Source organism: Archocentrus centrarchus, chromosome 5, assembly GCF_007364275.1.
Source record: "Archocentrus centrarchus isolate MPI-CPG fArcCen1 chromosome 5, fArcCen1, whole genome shotgun sequence".
Classification (NCBI taxonomy): Eukaryota; Metazoa; Chordata; class Actinopteri; order Cichliformes; family Cichlidae; genus Archocentrus; species Archocentrus centrarchus.
The window spans coordinates 29481879-29497084 of NC_044350.1; the positions used below are offsets into that span (position 1 = coordinate 29481879).

A 15206-nucleotide genomic window follows, 5' to 3' on the forward strand; every position below is an offset into this window, starting at 1 on the left:
TTGAGAAGTGTTTTTATTTATTTATTTATTTTTTATTAATTCAGGTTATATGCATGAGGGCAGCAGAACAGTATAAACCAGCACAAAACTATTACTGTTACCACAGTCCATATAATTAAATTAACACCTCTGTGACAGCATCAATAAAAACGGAACATTATAGGCGTCATAAAAAGTAGACTTTATGGGAGGTGCACCCATCTTTTGAGAATAGGGAATCACATGAAGCATGCTGGTCTTTTTTTTTTTTTTTTTTTTTTCATGCCACTGACTTTATGCGTAGATTTGCAATTTGTGTGTGGTGCTGTTCTAATCTAAATGCAGCATTGGATACTTATGACTTTAATACTGTTTTTTTTTTAAACCTAGAAATGCAGTGAAACAGAAAACAGTGCAGCTTAAGGTCCCTGTGACACATTTTGCAACATGCAAACAGCCACTTGCAACATGATATTATTTGCGCTTTCTTTAATTATGACATGTTTTTTCTGATCAGGTTATTAACTGCATTTATTCAATGCTTTATTTTTTTTAATGTTACCTGGTAATGCTCCACAGGGGTTCAATGCGCTGGACCGTGGGGTCTTCGATGTATTCAAAAGTCAGACTTCCAGGAACTTTGGCCCGGTCAACACTCAAACTGACCTGCACTGGCCCTGCTCCAGTCACCGACGGCGCAGAGAAGCACACGATCTCTGACATGGTCCTCCTGGTGAGAGTAGCGAAAGAGGGATTTATTCATGCCTTTGATTGTGGCTGCCCACTCAGTGCTGCAGTGGCAGACTTCACGTCACTATGAGCCATGCACATTACGGTGAGCGGAGAGGATTCATTATAGTCTGTCCCATCTCTTCCTCGTTACAGACACATTAGAGATGGAACACTGTAATTAGAGGGTGCTCAAACTAATGGCTTCCTTGCCTCATCCACCTGACTGCTACCATGTGAGGCATTTGAACTTTAAATAGATATCTATAAATACACAGAGAACAAAACTTACTACTGTGAGTTTCATCACCTCCTCACAAATCATCACTTAGACTTTTAATTTAACACACAGGCACATAATTGTATCAAAGGTGCACTTTTTTAAAAACAGTGACCTCATACTGTATTTAATTGATATTAGAGAAGGCTCAATCTTTAATATTGTGCAGAGGCAATCTAAATTTAGTGTTTGTGAGTCAGGAGTCTTTTTTTTTTTTTAATGCAAGATTAAGATAATGCTGGGAGGTTATATTATCATCTGACTCACCTGTATAGCTCACATGTCTGATTACCGAAGTACACATTAACAGTACTGCCGGCACCCAGATTCTCCCCGACGATAGTGATCTTGGTGCCCCCAGATTCAGGTCCTCGGCCTGGGGTCAGTGCCAACATTGCAGGGGTCTGTGGAGGCAAAAAAAAAAAAAAATTCATGTTTCATTTAGCATACGTTCCAACACAGAATATAATGTGTCTTATTAATTGTGTGATTCTGAATAACCCTGTTCTTCCAGCCTTGGCTCAGTAAGCCTCTGTGGAACTGAAAAGTTAAGAGCAAAAAGGTAGACCAAGGGCAAATAATTTATTAAGTATGAATCCTATAATTATTTTAAAGAAGAGTAATACTACACCACCTGTTCAGAATCAAACAAAGCCCTCTTTGGGATAAGGTGCAATAAACTGCAACATTGTTTTCATTAGCCATAAAACAAAAACAATACAGTTGAAAATCCTTCCTAATTATTATAATTTTTTTTTTTATCTGTGCTGCACTTATTCTCTTCCTCTCCAGTTAATGATTGCAGTGGCTTGAACTGATCAAATCAGTTAGTTTTTACCTCCAATCATGCAAATACTTCATGTTTGTTTTGGAACAAATGGACAAGATAAATGTGTTTCGGTGTCAGAATTACCACAAAGGAGTAGAGTTGTGAAGATTGTGCTCGTAGCTCCGGTCTACATTCGCCAACACACAGCTTAATTGGACCTGGAGTACTTCCTTGAGGAGCTGCAGCCATCTCACACACAATCCTTTCAAGACAAAAAAAAAGATAAATGTGGATGTGGGTGCACAAAAAGCAGGCGGTGTGCATACTAGTAATAGCAGCATCCGGGCACACACACACACACACAACCACAGAAGAATCAGTGCTCTGTATCACATTTGTTATGAAGTGCACTGCTGGAAGATGGCCGCTGTGATTGAGGTAGACTTTCATAGAAGTTGTGGGTCAATACAGAGGGCCATCCTTCTTCCGAATGGGAAACCTATAACAGCAGTATAACTCACATGATAAACTACACCCCTCCCCATCTCCACTACGATTGCCACCCACCATTACCTCCTGTTGCCATGACAACATAGTGGATTCTTCAATAAATCAGTATTGCCTGTCAGGTCAATAAGATAAAGTACGCCATGAATAAGTCATTATACCAACTGACCCCATGCTGAAATTAATGGTAGTAACAGCTGTAATGCCATGTTTTAAAGCACTGTTTGTGCCAAATGAATAGCCCTGCCAAACGCACAGCTCTGCGCAAGAAACTTGTCCTCCGATACAATAAGAGCACCCAATGAATCGTCCCTGCCCAGCCCTTCTATTCATACATCACGTGAGTTTTCCAATTTTCTGCTGGCATGTTCTTTCTTTTCCTTTTTTTTTTTTACAAGGATATAAATAAAGTCGCTGCAGCCTGAGCCCAATTGCATTACATGGCTGTGAGAGAAACACATGGCTAACAGATTGTCCCTCCAGTCAGCGACATGCAGCGCATTTCAATTACAGCTGTGCCGACAGCCTTATAATGACAGTGACACAAAGACTGTCTCTTCCTTTGGCTCTGACTGCACCAGAGCAATACAAAGACCCGTACACAATCCTACAACCTGATGAGGCATCACAGAGCATCCAGCTTATTCAGACTGTGCTAGTGTCTTTGAGAAAAACTATATAGAGAGAAAGAAGAGAGAGAGAGAGCGATTCCATACATTTATTTATTAGTGTGTGATTGTGTATTTACATAGAATATAGTATGTGTATGTAAGGTACTGCATGGGTTCATGCGTGTGTGGGTCGGGGAAAGGAGGCGGTTCTCTTACTGTTCTGCAGTGATGTATCCCTCCTCCTGTGGTGTGCACTGCACTCCTGCCACCTCCACATTACCCACCAGCTCAGAGAAGGACAGACCTAGGTTCAAGCCCTGGATGGTGACCTGTGTGCCCCCTTCCAAAGGCCCAGCAACTGGGTTCACCTACATAGAAGGAAGAAAGGAAATAAATATTCATAGATAAAGTTTTACTTGTGACGTGAATTTATTTTTAAATAATTTTTGTAAACTCTTTGCCACATAAATAGTGTAAATATCCAGTATCCATACTGAAGAACAAGGTGCTATAAAGAAAATTAAACATCATTCAAAGAATTCCATTTATGAGAAAATGCAAAAAACTATTAAGTTCTGGCTAAAAATTTGCCAACTGTTGGCTTCTTGTCAAAAAAAAAAATACTGTCCTTTAATATGAATAATAGTCAAATCACACTTAAAAACTTAAAACTGTATCTGTGCACCCCCTCTTTATTCCTGGGAAGCAAATATTAAGCAAATGTACCATAAGTCTGTGTGTGAAATGCTCAGCTTTTATAGCAACTGGGTCTCTCAAAAAAACCTTGAAATCCACCATAATTCCAAACAAACTTTAATGAATAATGCAGTGAATAACAAAGCCTTGAGAAAACCTATTCACAGTCCTTTCCAGTGTCAAGTTAACCATCCCAGCAGGAAATCTTTGGACCTACAGAGCAGAACAGGAGCAATGCCGGAGCAACACTCCCTCCACTCCCAAGCTGTACTCGGCAGTTGATTCATTCGGCCGCAGCTCCTTCAAAAACCCCAATAATGTGACAGGGACATCAAAGGCTCCCGGCTCTTTGAAGTGGAAGAGCCTTGCATCTCTGCGCCTGACCCACTGTGCCTCATTCAAGAGAATGAACAGGAGTTTGTGACATAAAAGATCCATCATCACTTTCTAAACAGACTGAATTCGTTTAGCTGTCAAGCACTTAGGGTATTCAGCTGGTATGGAACAAAATGTGAGATAGTCTCAGGTAAACAGGCGCTTGGAAGGAAAACTGGAAGTTGGCCACAGAGAAAATTAGAGTTAGTTGTTGATATGTGCCGTGCGGACGACTTGTGTCTGGCATGTGGTTTTGTGATTATTGTGCGGTACAAATAAATTTGATTTCCGAAAGTAACGTCTCATAATCTTCAAACACAATTAGAATTATCATCATTCTGATCATTCTCTCTTACTTTCCTGGCAAACAGAAAAGAGTGAAATCAAATATTTTATCTGCTATAATAACCTGGTTCGCCTCAGTTTCTCTGTTTTGAAACATGACGGCAAGCGTGGCTTCTTCATCCCCACCTTTTATCTTTCAGAGTTATTTTAATATCATGATCTGTTTTGTAGCTTTTTTTCCCCTATTTTGGGACTTCTAATTTTTGTTTTCATTATTTAAATTCACCGTATGCTTAAACTTGATGGCTCAACAGAATGACTCAGTAACAGACAACCCAAACGCCCTAACGAGCCACAGACCTCAGTGATGCGTGGGTTGGTGCACTTGACATTCCTGGCAGAAAGATCCAGCCAGCGGCTAGCATAAGGGGAGATTGGAGGACAGTGCTGCTTCATGGTGCACCGGCCCTCACCGTTACACCAGCCACACTGGAACTTCCTCTCTGCCCGCAGACACATGCCGCAGCTGTCCCGCTGGGCACTGCACTTGTAAAGATGCACTGTAGGATAACAGAGACAACATTGTAACTATATTGTAAAAAAAATAATAATAATAAATTCACGTGCCAGCTTTGATGTTTTTTAAAGATATGAAAAGCCATGGGATTTTAGTCACAAAAACAAATAAAACCTATAAAATATCCTTTTTATGCACCAGTATTTAGACCAGCAGGGACGGCAATTTTTAACCTAAACACATTTAATCAAATAAGAAAGAGAATATAAAGTCGAACAGTTGGTATTTACAGTCATCGCCACAAATAACTGCAGAGTCATCATGTGTATTCAATAAAAATAAACAGAAAAGACGTGATCGTGCACACGACCTATTTCAAGGATTAAGAAAAAGATCACGAGTAATCCAATAAACCCTTCTTTGAAGTTTGCCTCTTGCATCCTCTACTGTAACTAGCCTTTATTTATGCCCATGTAAATGAACTACCTTAAATAACAGCAAAGCCTGTTAAAATTCATGGGCATCACTGCATATATCCTGGTCAAAGGGAATGGAATGTATTTAATGTACCACCCACTATGACAGCTGACAAACACCTTTCCTTGCAGGATGACGGAAAAGAAACCAAAAGCAACTGTAAGCTGCGCAAATATGAAAAATCATTCTTCATCCCTTCGGTGCACAAGTGATTGGGTGCTCTTTGATAACACTCCTTGCTATTGTGAACTTTCTCTCAAGGCCCTTTGGGAGCCTTCAAGTGCTCTCTATGACCCATCTATACCCTGTAGATTGAGTGCTTTACACTCCTCTGGTATGGCAGTGATGGATGACAGAGGCACCTTTAATCTTCTCTGGATTGTCAATGATGAAATTGCCGTTCCATACGATGGAGAGGTCCACTGCCAGGTCACTGATCTTCACACCCTCGTACATGTACTGAAAAGCAGAAACAGAGAGTAAGAGGGTGTCCAGAAAGCGGGGAGAGAGGAATTCAAAGAGAGACAAGGGATAGAGTATAAAAAAAGATAGAGAGAGACAGAGTAGGGAAAATGAGAGGATGAAAGGGCAGCAGAAAGACGATGCTTTTAACCATCTGTCTTTTCTGCCATGGTTGTCTGCTCCCCTACTCTTTGACACGAAGGGACGCAAACCCAGGCTGGGGTGGCCGATCATCCACATCTGAAGAAAAATGGCCTTTTTCATTGTCACAGAGTAGCAAGGTATGCTTTTCCATTGAAATTTAGCCTGTGATTTTTATTGTGTATAAAATTGCCTAAGAAATATCATTGTGCTCCTCTAAGACCAAAAAAAGAAAATCTTCCTGTTGAGAATATTAGCATTCAAACTAACCTCTGAGAACAGCTAACAGAAGTTAGTCTCACAAAGTCCAGTTTTTGAGATAAGTTCATATAGTAGTGCTGTATTTTTTTTTCCTTTGTTACTTCCCTGTCACTCCCCTTCCTTCTCTTACACGCTTTTCACAATTCCTCATCACTTTCACTTTCCTCTGCTTTCTCCTCAGTGTGCTTGACACTTCAGGCGGTATTCACTGATGCTGATATACCCTATGTACCTTGCCTACACAGCATCCAAGCTGTCGGCCTCATTTGACAGCTGTGAGACTCCCGCTGGGAGTGTTTGAGGTCATACCGAGCTATTCTGGCACTGCACGCTGGTGCTGTTGAAGCGGAGCGCCGTGACACGGTGGCTGACACCCTGCACATTCACCACACACTCATAGCCCCGCTGGCCCGACTGTGGCTGAGGAAGGTTTCGGGCCTTCAGAGTGATGGGTCGGACCTCACCGGCCGGAATGAGGATTTCTCCAGAGTTTAGGAGCTGAGGACATGCCTGTGAAAGCAACATACAAGACCCATGATCAATATTACACAGGCATCATATATAAAGGTAGTTTCTCCACAACAGATTTGAGCTGTGCATCTACAATACATACATATAGTATCTGTATACTAGTCTTTGTTGGTTTGCAATGTGCATCTGTCTGTTTGGAGTATGTAGCCTAATACTAATCCAAATGAATCTGGTATAAAAACATGGAAAAGTAATGTGGCTCAGGGATTAATGGGGCATAGAAATCACTAATCCGACAACTGTTTATTGTTTATTTTCATCTTTTCTACAGAAAAGTTCGTATAAGAAAGTAAGAACTCACTACTCTTCATCCATGTCGACTAGTGTCCACTGCACAGCTCAAAACCCGCCTGTTCACAGCTACAACCCTGTTTATTCGTTCATTTATGTTATTTCTGGTTTTTAAATGCTCCCAGTTATTGTGATTTTAATGTTGATCTTGTAGTTAATTTTGTGTTGTAAAGCAGCATTGAGTGTTATGAAAGGCACCAGCGAATTATTATTAAATATTACCATCTTAGCTCAGGACCATGATTTTGGCAAATGGACTGGTACTTATATAGCCCTTCTCTACTCTGGGCACTCAGAGTTCTTTGTACTACAAGTCTCATTCACCCAATCACAAATGCACATCTATACAAATCCTTTTTTCTATACCTAAGCACCTTGTGTCTAGCACACACACTCAAACTCCGAAGGATGCATCGGGGAAACCTTGAGTGACTCAGTATCTTGCCGATGGATACTTCAACACCCCGACTGGATTAGCTACAGATTGAACCACCAACCTTCTGATTGGTAGACAACCCGCTCTGCCTTCTGAGCGACAACCACCCCTTTTGTTGAGCTAATAACCATCCATCCATCCATCCATCCATCCATCCATCCATCTTTTTTCTGTAAGTCTGTTTTAAAGCACAACCAATAATGTTTAGCTGTTCTAAAATTGTAGATATAGTAATGGTTGCCCTTTACTAAAATATCTCTGCAACTACTTGACTAATGGTGCATGATTAGTAACACAGTCTTTGGTGATCCTCTCAATTTTCATCTAATACTGCTAGCAGTTCATAGTTTCCTCTAATTGAGTAAAATATCTCTAGACCTAGAGGACGGATGGACAGAAATATTTGTACAAAGGTGCCTGGATGATAAATTCCCATGACGTCTGAGTAAAATGACTCACTGAGTATTCGCTAATTTTTTAATTCTGACATTTCATCTACAGCTTTCATCCGGTTTTTTAATGTGACCAACATTTTGGTTTATGACTAAACATTTGGAAAACTAATCTCATTCTCTTCAGCCTCTACTATGCTCAGTGCAAACTGTTAGCATGGAAAAAACTAAGAGGGTGATGATGGTAAAGATATTTGCTAATATGAGCATGTTAGGGGTGCTGATGTTACCATTTAGCTCGACCCATCCTTCTCCCCATGTGGCTTTGCAAAGCCACTAACATCACTGTTTTAATCTTATTGATTAGAAATGTATTTACTTGGATTTTTGCCTTTAAGGCAGATGTTTCATATATCCAAAGAAAAATGGTGCTCTCGAAAGCAACTCCAGTGTTTCTGTGTTAATGTACCTCAGACGCGTTGACTCTGCCTTCCTGGAACGAACAGCTGCTTGGGTCGTGTGTGCACAGGTTGCGGTATTTACACCAGTGGCATCGAAAAGTGCTGTTTACACAGGACAGACACCTGCAGGACAAAATGAACACATTACGACAGACTGTTCACTAAGTGTGCAGTACAGCACTACTGCATTTACACAGAATGTAAACCCTGCCCATCGTCTGCATCTGCCCTTTCTCAGATCTCTTAAAGGATTGCGGAGGGGAGGATTGTAACTTTCTGCTGAATTTATCTCGTCACTCTGTTTCATGAAGATCTCCTCAAGCACCATGAATGTAATCTTTTTGATGTGCGTGACAAAACATTACCTTGAGCTTGAAATCCTGGTAGGAGAGAAGCGGTTCATGTGTCACTTGAAGCAATCATAAACACTCATCCTAGTACTATAAAAGCATGTACAGTAGTATCAAGGACACAGTGTCCTTGTTAGATTGAATTTCGACTACTACAGTTTTTCATTTTATAATATTTTTCCTTGTTTGCAGTTAATTGCAATATGTTTCTGAATATGTTTAACTGTCACAAAAACAGTATGTCAGTCCTCCATCTCCGGATTATGTACAAAATGAGGAATGAAAATGACAACTGAATGTTTGATGGGTTGAATTGTGCAACAACTCTGGCTCAGATTCAGTCACCTGCAGCGAGCGGCCGGTCGTGGATTAAAGTTGTGGATCATGTCCAACTAGATTTAATCACATTTTTGGTCAACAAACATGGAAGTAGTGCTAATACAACAGAGATGAATGATGCACAGCTGCTGATAAACCAATAAAGCAATTGTGAAGGTTCTGATTAAGGTCTGTTCTCGTTTCCTGTTGGGGAGGTTGTTTACTTTCCTGTGTGCAGCAGTTCTACCAGAGTGCAGGGAGAAGATCCATTTATTATCACAGTCTGTTAATCCTAAACTGTGCCACTGAATAAGATGTAGTTATGAGAAAACTATAAAAAAAAAAAAAAATTAGAACTCCAACACCGCAGCTCCTAGTGAGTTACAAATGCCAATAAATGTAGAGCAGCTTCATTAAAATTTGATATTAATTAGCTGCCCAGGGCCAGTATGGACATAAAAATGTACGCTTGTGGGTATGTGTTAGAAAGGAATTTTGGGGGTTGTGCATTAATAGAGCTGGACTGGCAGGGTGCTGCAAACACTGGATAATTAATTAAGGAGGGTGATGTGGTGCTGAGGTGATGGTGGTGGCAGAGGTAGAGAGGGAGGAAGGGGTGCTGGGTTAGGAGTGTGTTTGGTCTGAAATATTAATCACAGGAGCACACAGGGTCACCCCGCAGCTAATGGAGGCCGTATTGGTGTGGGGCGGATGGGATGAGCGTCCAGCTGTTTTCTTCTAATGGCTTAATGTGATTATATTGCAGCATTTATGTCACAGTGAAAGAGCATTGTGAATAGGTGGCATGTGGGCTAATTTTCTGGGCTTAGTATGAATACTCCATCAGTCATATGTTTGCTCCTAGAGTGAGAGTAGAGTCCGGCTTTTGTCAGTCATGGTTGGGTGTAATTCACTGCATTTAAGCGTGACAATTAAAATCTCAGTAACACCTCAAAAAAACAAAAGATTTATTTCTCTCTTGGTTTATGCTGTCTGACTCACTTCAAGTGGATAAAAAAAAAGCACATATTGTGTGTTAAAGTTCATTAAAGTAATTAATTAAATTTGCCTTCTTTGGAGTTAAGTTAACGCTGTTGTAAAAACTTATAAAGTGTTTGATGACTTCTTTTAAAGCTGACAAATGCTGCTAATTGGCTTTCATCCTAATAAGATCCACATTTGTAACAGTGTTTGTAATTGTTATTCACAAAGAAACACTCTTGTCATATTTTACTGTTATGATAAATACAGACATTTGCATAATGGCTCAAAGTCAAAACTGCTTCCCTGCCCAGTTAGGAGGCTTATATTGGATGGCATTTAAATAATGTACTCTCCTATTTAAATTATTTTACTTAGCCTCAAGCATGAGAGCAAGGCTAAAAATATAAAATATCTTATGTCTAATATTGGAGGCAAACACAATTCTCTGGCAGGGCCCCTTGGGATAAAGTCAAAGGAGGGTGTGTGAATCTAATACTTATCTATTTAAGCAGCTGTCAGGGACTGCTGGTCTTAAGTGAAAACCGTTTCCAGGTGTGAATATGTATAAGGGTTGCAAAAAACAATTGTAGTTTATTACAGTTTAATCTAACAGGTATTTTCTCTATTAATTGTTTAGTTTGTTGTGCCCTCGTCTCTTGTTTTGCACTGCCAACAGTTCAAAACTCAAAAATACTTTGATATGAAACAGAGGAAGGCAGGAAATCCTCACAGCGAGAAAACTCCACCCTGAGAATCATTTGAAGTTTTTGCTTAAAAAAAAAAAAAAAGGAACAGAACATAAAAAAGAATAATTGTCAAAATATTTTCTGATCAACTAGTGTTAAAGCAGTTACCCAAAGAGCGAGAAAGCAATTGTACGAAAGGCGGATCCAAACACTGCTGAATTTGTCCTCCTGTCATGTTTTTAACACTCATTATAAACGCTGGGTCCAAAGACCCAGAGGGTCCAAATGTAAATTAAAAGATTAGAACGAAAGGTTGCACTGCAGAAACGTTTAACACTATAGAAAGTTTTCATAAATAAATCCTCTACAGTCAGTACATGATGTATACCCTAAATGCTTCACCTCATATATATATATATATATATACATAAAAAATTTTTTTTTTTTTTTTTTTGCTATACTGCATACCAATTCATACACCATAAAACATTTTTTTAGGGTGAATGGAATAGGATTGGATTCTACACTGAACTCACAGGAGTGTGCGGCTGATAACAATAGTTAACTGGTATTTAAAGCTTCAGGCGGTAAGTCCACAAACTGCCAGTTAAATCAGAGTCGAGACAAACAGGCCATGGCAAATGCATCATGTTGATTTAAATTAAACCTGACAGATAAATTGAACTCAAAGGTTATCTAACAGCCTGATCTTAAGTAGGGTTGGGAGCATCAGTACATCATTGCTCTAAATTAACTCGTGCTCTTCCATCTATTGAACAAATCAAAGGTGGTGGTGGTGGTGTGTGTGTGTGTGTGTGGGGGGGGGGGCTGGCAGCTGAACTCACATTTTATGTGTGCTGCAGTTGTAGAATTTCACCTCCGTGCTGGCGACCATTTGACCCGTCTCCTTTGAATTCAGACGAAGCTCTACGCCGGCCCAGTCTTAAAGAGAGGGACACAGACGCAGCGTGGTGAGTGAAAAGAAAGGGACAGGGGATGGGAAAAGAAAAATGCGTAAGAGAGTTGATGAGAGAGAGCAACAAAAAAGGATGGGTGAAAGAATGAAAACAACGAGTAAAAAGAGAAGGTCAATATGAAGGAGAAAAAAAGATAATGCTTTTATCACATTCCTGTAAAGAGCCACCTGGTGTCTGCATTCCTGGAAGGGCATATTACTGTTGTCATGAGAGAACCTTCAGTCAGAAACTTCAGTTGAAGGATTACTTTAAATGCTCAGAGGAAATTCTACAGCTCCTTGGTGCTCACCACACTCTTTGGACAAACAAAACCTGCAGGCGTTCAGTCTTTTGTTAGTCTAGAATATCGATATATTAATCCTTACATCTGATATTGGTGTCATCAAATATGGGTTATAGCTATTTATTGCAGTGCATAACTTCATTTAGTATTTATTTGTTTACAAAACTATATACACTGATAGCTGAGCTCACCTTGTCCCTCTGGTATCTGAGGAACATCCTTTCCAGCCGGGGAAAGACACATAACCCTGTTCCCATTCACATGACCCTCCAATTCAGCCTGCTGGCCAAATGAACATGTAATACCAGCAGAAAGGTCTGGAACATTGTTCACCTCAAGCAGAAGCTAAAAGAAAGCAGACAGGAAAGCTTTAACACACCGGTACATGTATAGAAGTGGAGAATGCGACAGTGCAAAGACAGTAATATCTGACAGATTCAGCTGTATATATTATTATGTGTAGATAGTTTTTTCTTGCCTAGAGTCAGATGAGAATATTGATTCTTCTCTCGTGCCAGTATAGTAAATATTGAATGCCCAGAAAATAGACGGTTAGTTTATAACTTAGATCTAAGACTGGAAACGGGAGGAAAACAGTGAGACTTTTTCAGGATGTGTTTTCAGTCAGATTTACACACTGTGTTTTCCAGTTTTTGTGCTAAGCTAAGGTGACCAGCTCCTGGCTCCAGCTTCACATTTAGCCAGCTGAAACAAGAGTGGTGTTGATCATCTCTTATATTTCTCAGGAATAAAACAAATAAGCACATTTCCCCAAATGCCCCACAAGTCCTTTCAGATAATATTCTTTAGCTCCTAATGTCCTCTGTGCTCTTGGCTACTTTACAAAGGCAGCTAAATAAAGCTTTCAGAAAATGTAATCAACCTTTTGGCAGACGCATCAGAGCGGCAGACAGAGTACGCCACGATAACAACTCTTACCCATTCACATTTGTCTCCCATGCCACAATACATGTTTTTAAACCAAAGTAAATATAGTAGATGCCCTACAGGGACCTTTTGTTTCAATTCGCCTCTTACAAAACTAATCTTCTCTCCCGGGCTTATTCTTACTGTACATGTGGATGAACAAGGGTACTCATGGTGATTGCTCATAAACACCAGCATTGTGAATGGAGTGGCATTGCTGTGATTGGTGGAATGATAAGCAAACTCACAGGGACGCTATGTGCTGACACAGCGATGCTGTCTGGGTGAGCAATAACCTTCACACAGCGGTCAATGTCTGTTGCAAAATGGAAGGCTTCGTCTGCCCTTTGACACCGATCCCTCCTCGAGCACCTGTGGAGGAACAGAAACTCCTGGGTAAAAACTGATGAAATAATGCAGAGCTTAGTTTTGAATCTCACTGAGTTTGATATGTTACTGTTGGTCAAGCTGCAGCTCAGAAGGTAGAGCAGATTGTCTACCAATCAGAAGGTCAGTGGTTTGTTCCCCAGCTCCTCCAGCGCACAAGATACTGAACCCCAAATGGTCCCCCAGTGTGTCCATAGGAGTGTGAGTGTGAGTGTGTGTGACAGATAAAAAAAAAATAAAAAAAAAACGCTTAAAGTGAACAGGCAAGTTTGAGTGCTCAGTGAAAGTAGAAGTTAGGTTCATGCATTTTTAGATAACATATTTTTAGGAATTTTGCCTCTGAACATGACCTCTTTCACCTGCAAAAAAATATCTTTGGACCTCATACTGAGAGTTCCAGTGAACACCAAACAAATACAAGTTCAACACTTTAAATCAACTCCTGATGTTTTGTCTGCCTAATTTGTTATGAAATAATGAGTGAACGGGCCTCACTGGGCCATGAAACTGCCTGTCAGTCAACTGTCCAATTATTTTTGAGCCCTCTGAAAATGGGGAACTGTGTCTAAAACTGGCTGTAATTCCCAAACAGTTAATGCAATACTTTTGTTACAGCTCTTGAATTAAAGCTGAAAGTCTGCACTTCAGTCAGATCTCAGCTGTTTGATTTCAAATCCACTTTGTCGGTGAACAGAGGCAAAATTGGGGGAAAAAATGTATCATAGTCCAAAAACCTATGGAATCTAAAAGAATTATTAGATGGATTGCAAGCCAAGAAAACATTCATGGTACACACTAACCCAACACTATCCCATTAATTTCTTGAGTCACCTTGAAGTCAACAGTTCTGGTTTACATAAAAAAAAAAGGCTGTCTTTACAATAATTACTGGATTTCCATGAAATTTGATACACTCAGTCATGCCCCCTCTGGATGAATTTTAATCTTTTTTGAATATTTCATCAGGTCAACAGGTCAACATTTGTTTAAAACATTTGAATACTGTTAAATATCTCAGCAAGTTTACCAAATTAATAACACTGCCACCGCTTTCTGCTGTATTTTGTCTTTACTGCTAATTGAAAAAAGTTAGCATGATAAAATACTAAACTAAGATGAAGGATACGGTAGATTATATATTTTCAAAATACCATTATGTTCGAACATGGGGATGTAAGCATCTAGGTTAGCTTAAAGCACAGGATTGTCTGAAAACAGCTTCACAGTTCAGTTTAGTCTTTATGAAAAGAAAAACAGATAAATCAGAGCTGCTTTTTTCCTTTTCTTTCAGCTGCTCTTTTTAGGGGTTGCCACAGCAGATCATCTGCCTCCATCTCACCCGTCTGCAGCATCCTCTTCTGTCACACGAGCACTCTGCATATCCTCCTTCACTACATCCATGAATCTTCTCTGTGATCTTCCTCTTCTCCTCCAGCCTGGCAGCTCCATATTCAATAACCTTTGTCCAATATACCCACAATCCCTCCTCTGCACATATCCAAACATCTCAGCCTTGCCTCTCTATCTTTGTCTCCAAACTGCTCAGCCTGAGCTGTCCCTCTGATGTAATCTTGTCCTGGTCACTCCCAGGGAAAAAATCTTACTATCTTCAGTTCTGCCTGCTGTCTGCCACTGTTTCCAAACCATATATCCTAGCAGGTTCATGCTTGCTGCTATCCTTCTGTCACAAATCACGCCTGACACTCGTCTCCACCTCCTCCACCCTGCTTACACTCTCTTCTTCAACTCTCTTGTGCACTCTTGCTTTGGATGGTTGACCCCAGGTATTTAAACTCATCTACCTTCACTATCTCTACTCCTTGTACGTTCACTTTTTCATTTCTTTTATTCACATGTGTGTTCTGTCTTGGTTCTACTGACTTATATTCCTCGTCTCTCCTGTGCATACCTCCACCTCTCCAAGCGCTGTTCCATCTGCTCCTTACTCTAATTACAGATCACAGTGTTATCTGCAAACATTATAGTCCACCGAGAATCCTGCATGACCTCATTTGTCAGCCTGTCCATCACCATCGCAAACAAGAAGGGGCTCAGAGCAGATCCCTGATGTAATCCCCACCCCACCTTGAACCC

The 15206-nt window shown here is 40.3% G+C and overlaps 1 protein-coding gene across 1 annotated transcript in view; it reads right to left on the reverse strand.

Annotated features, from left to right (window-relative positions):
• The window catches only part of LOC115780121 (plexin-A2-like), a 78570-nt gene that overhangs the window by 20649 nt on the left and 42715 nt on the right, over window positions 1–15206 (reverse strand). Inside the window, exons 6-16 of the mRNA XM_030729120.1 lie at window positions 12974–13097; window positions 11990–12143; window positions 11384–11480; window positions 8209–8323; window positions 6399–6599; window positions 5588–5684; window positions 4592–4791; window positions 3092–3243; window positions 1902–2019; window positions 1256–1392; window positions 542–709 (exon numbers count right to left, since the gene is read on the reverse strand). Coding sequence (XP_030584980.1) covers window positions 542–709; window positions 1256–1392; window positions 1902–2019; window positions 3092–3243; window positions 4592–4791; window positions 5588–5684; window positions 6399–6599; window positions 8209–8323; window positions 11384–11480; window positions 11990–12143; window positions 12974–13097 — 1563 coding nt within the window. The remainder of the gene's footprint in view (window positions 1–541; window positions 710–1255; window positions 1393–1901; window positions 2020–3091; window positions 3244–4591; window positions 4792–5587; window positions 5685–6398; window positions 6600–8208; window positions 8324–11383; window positions 11481–11989; window positions 12144–12973; window positions 13098–15206) is intronic.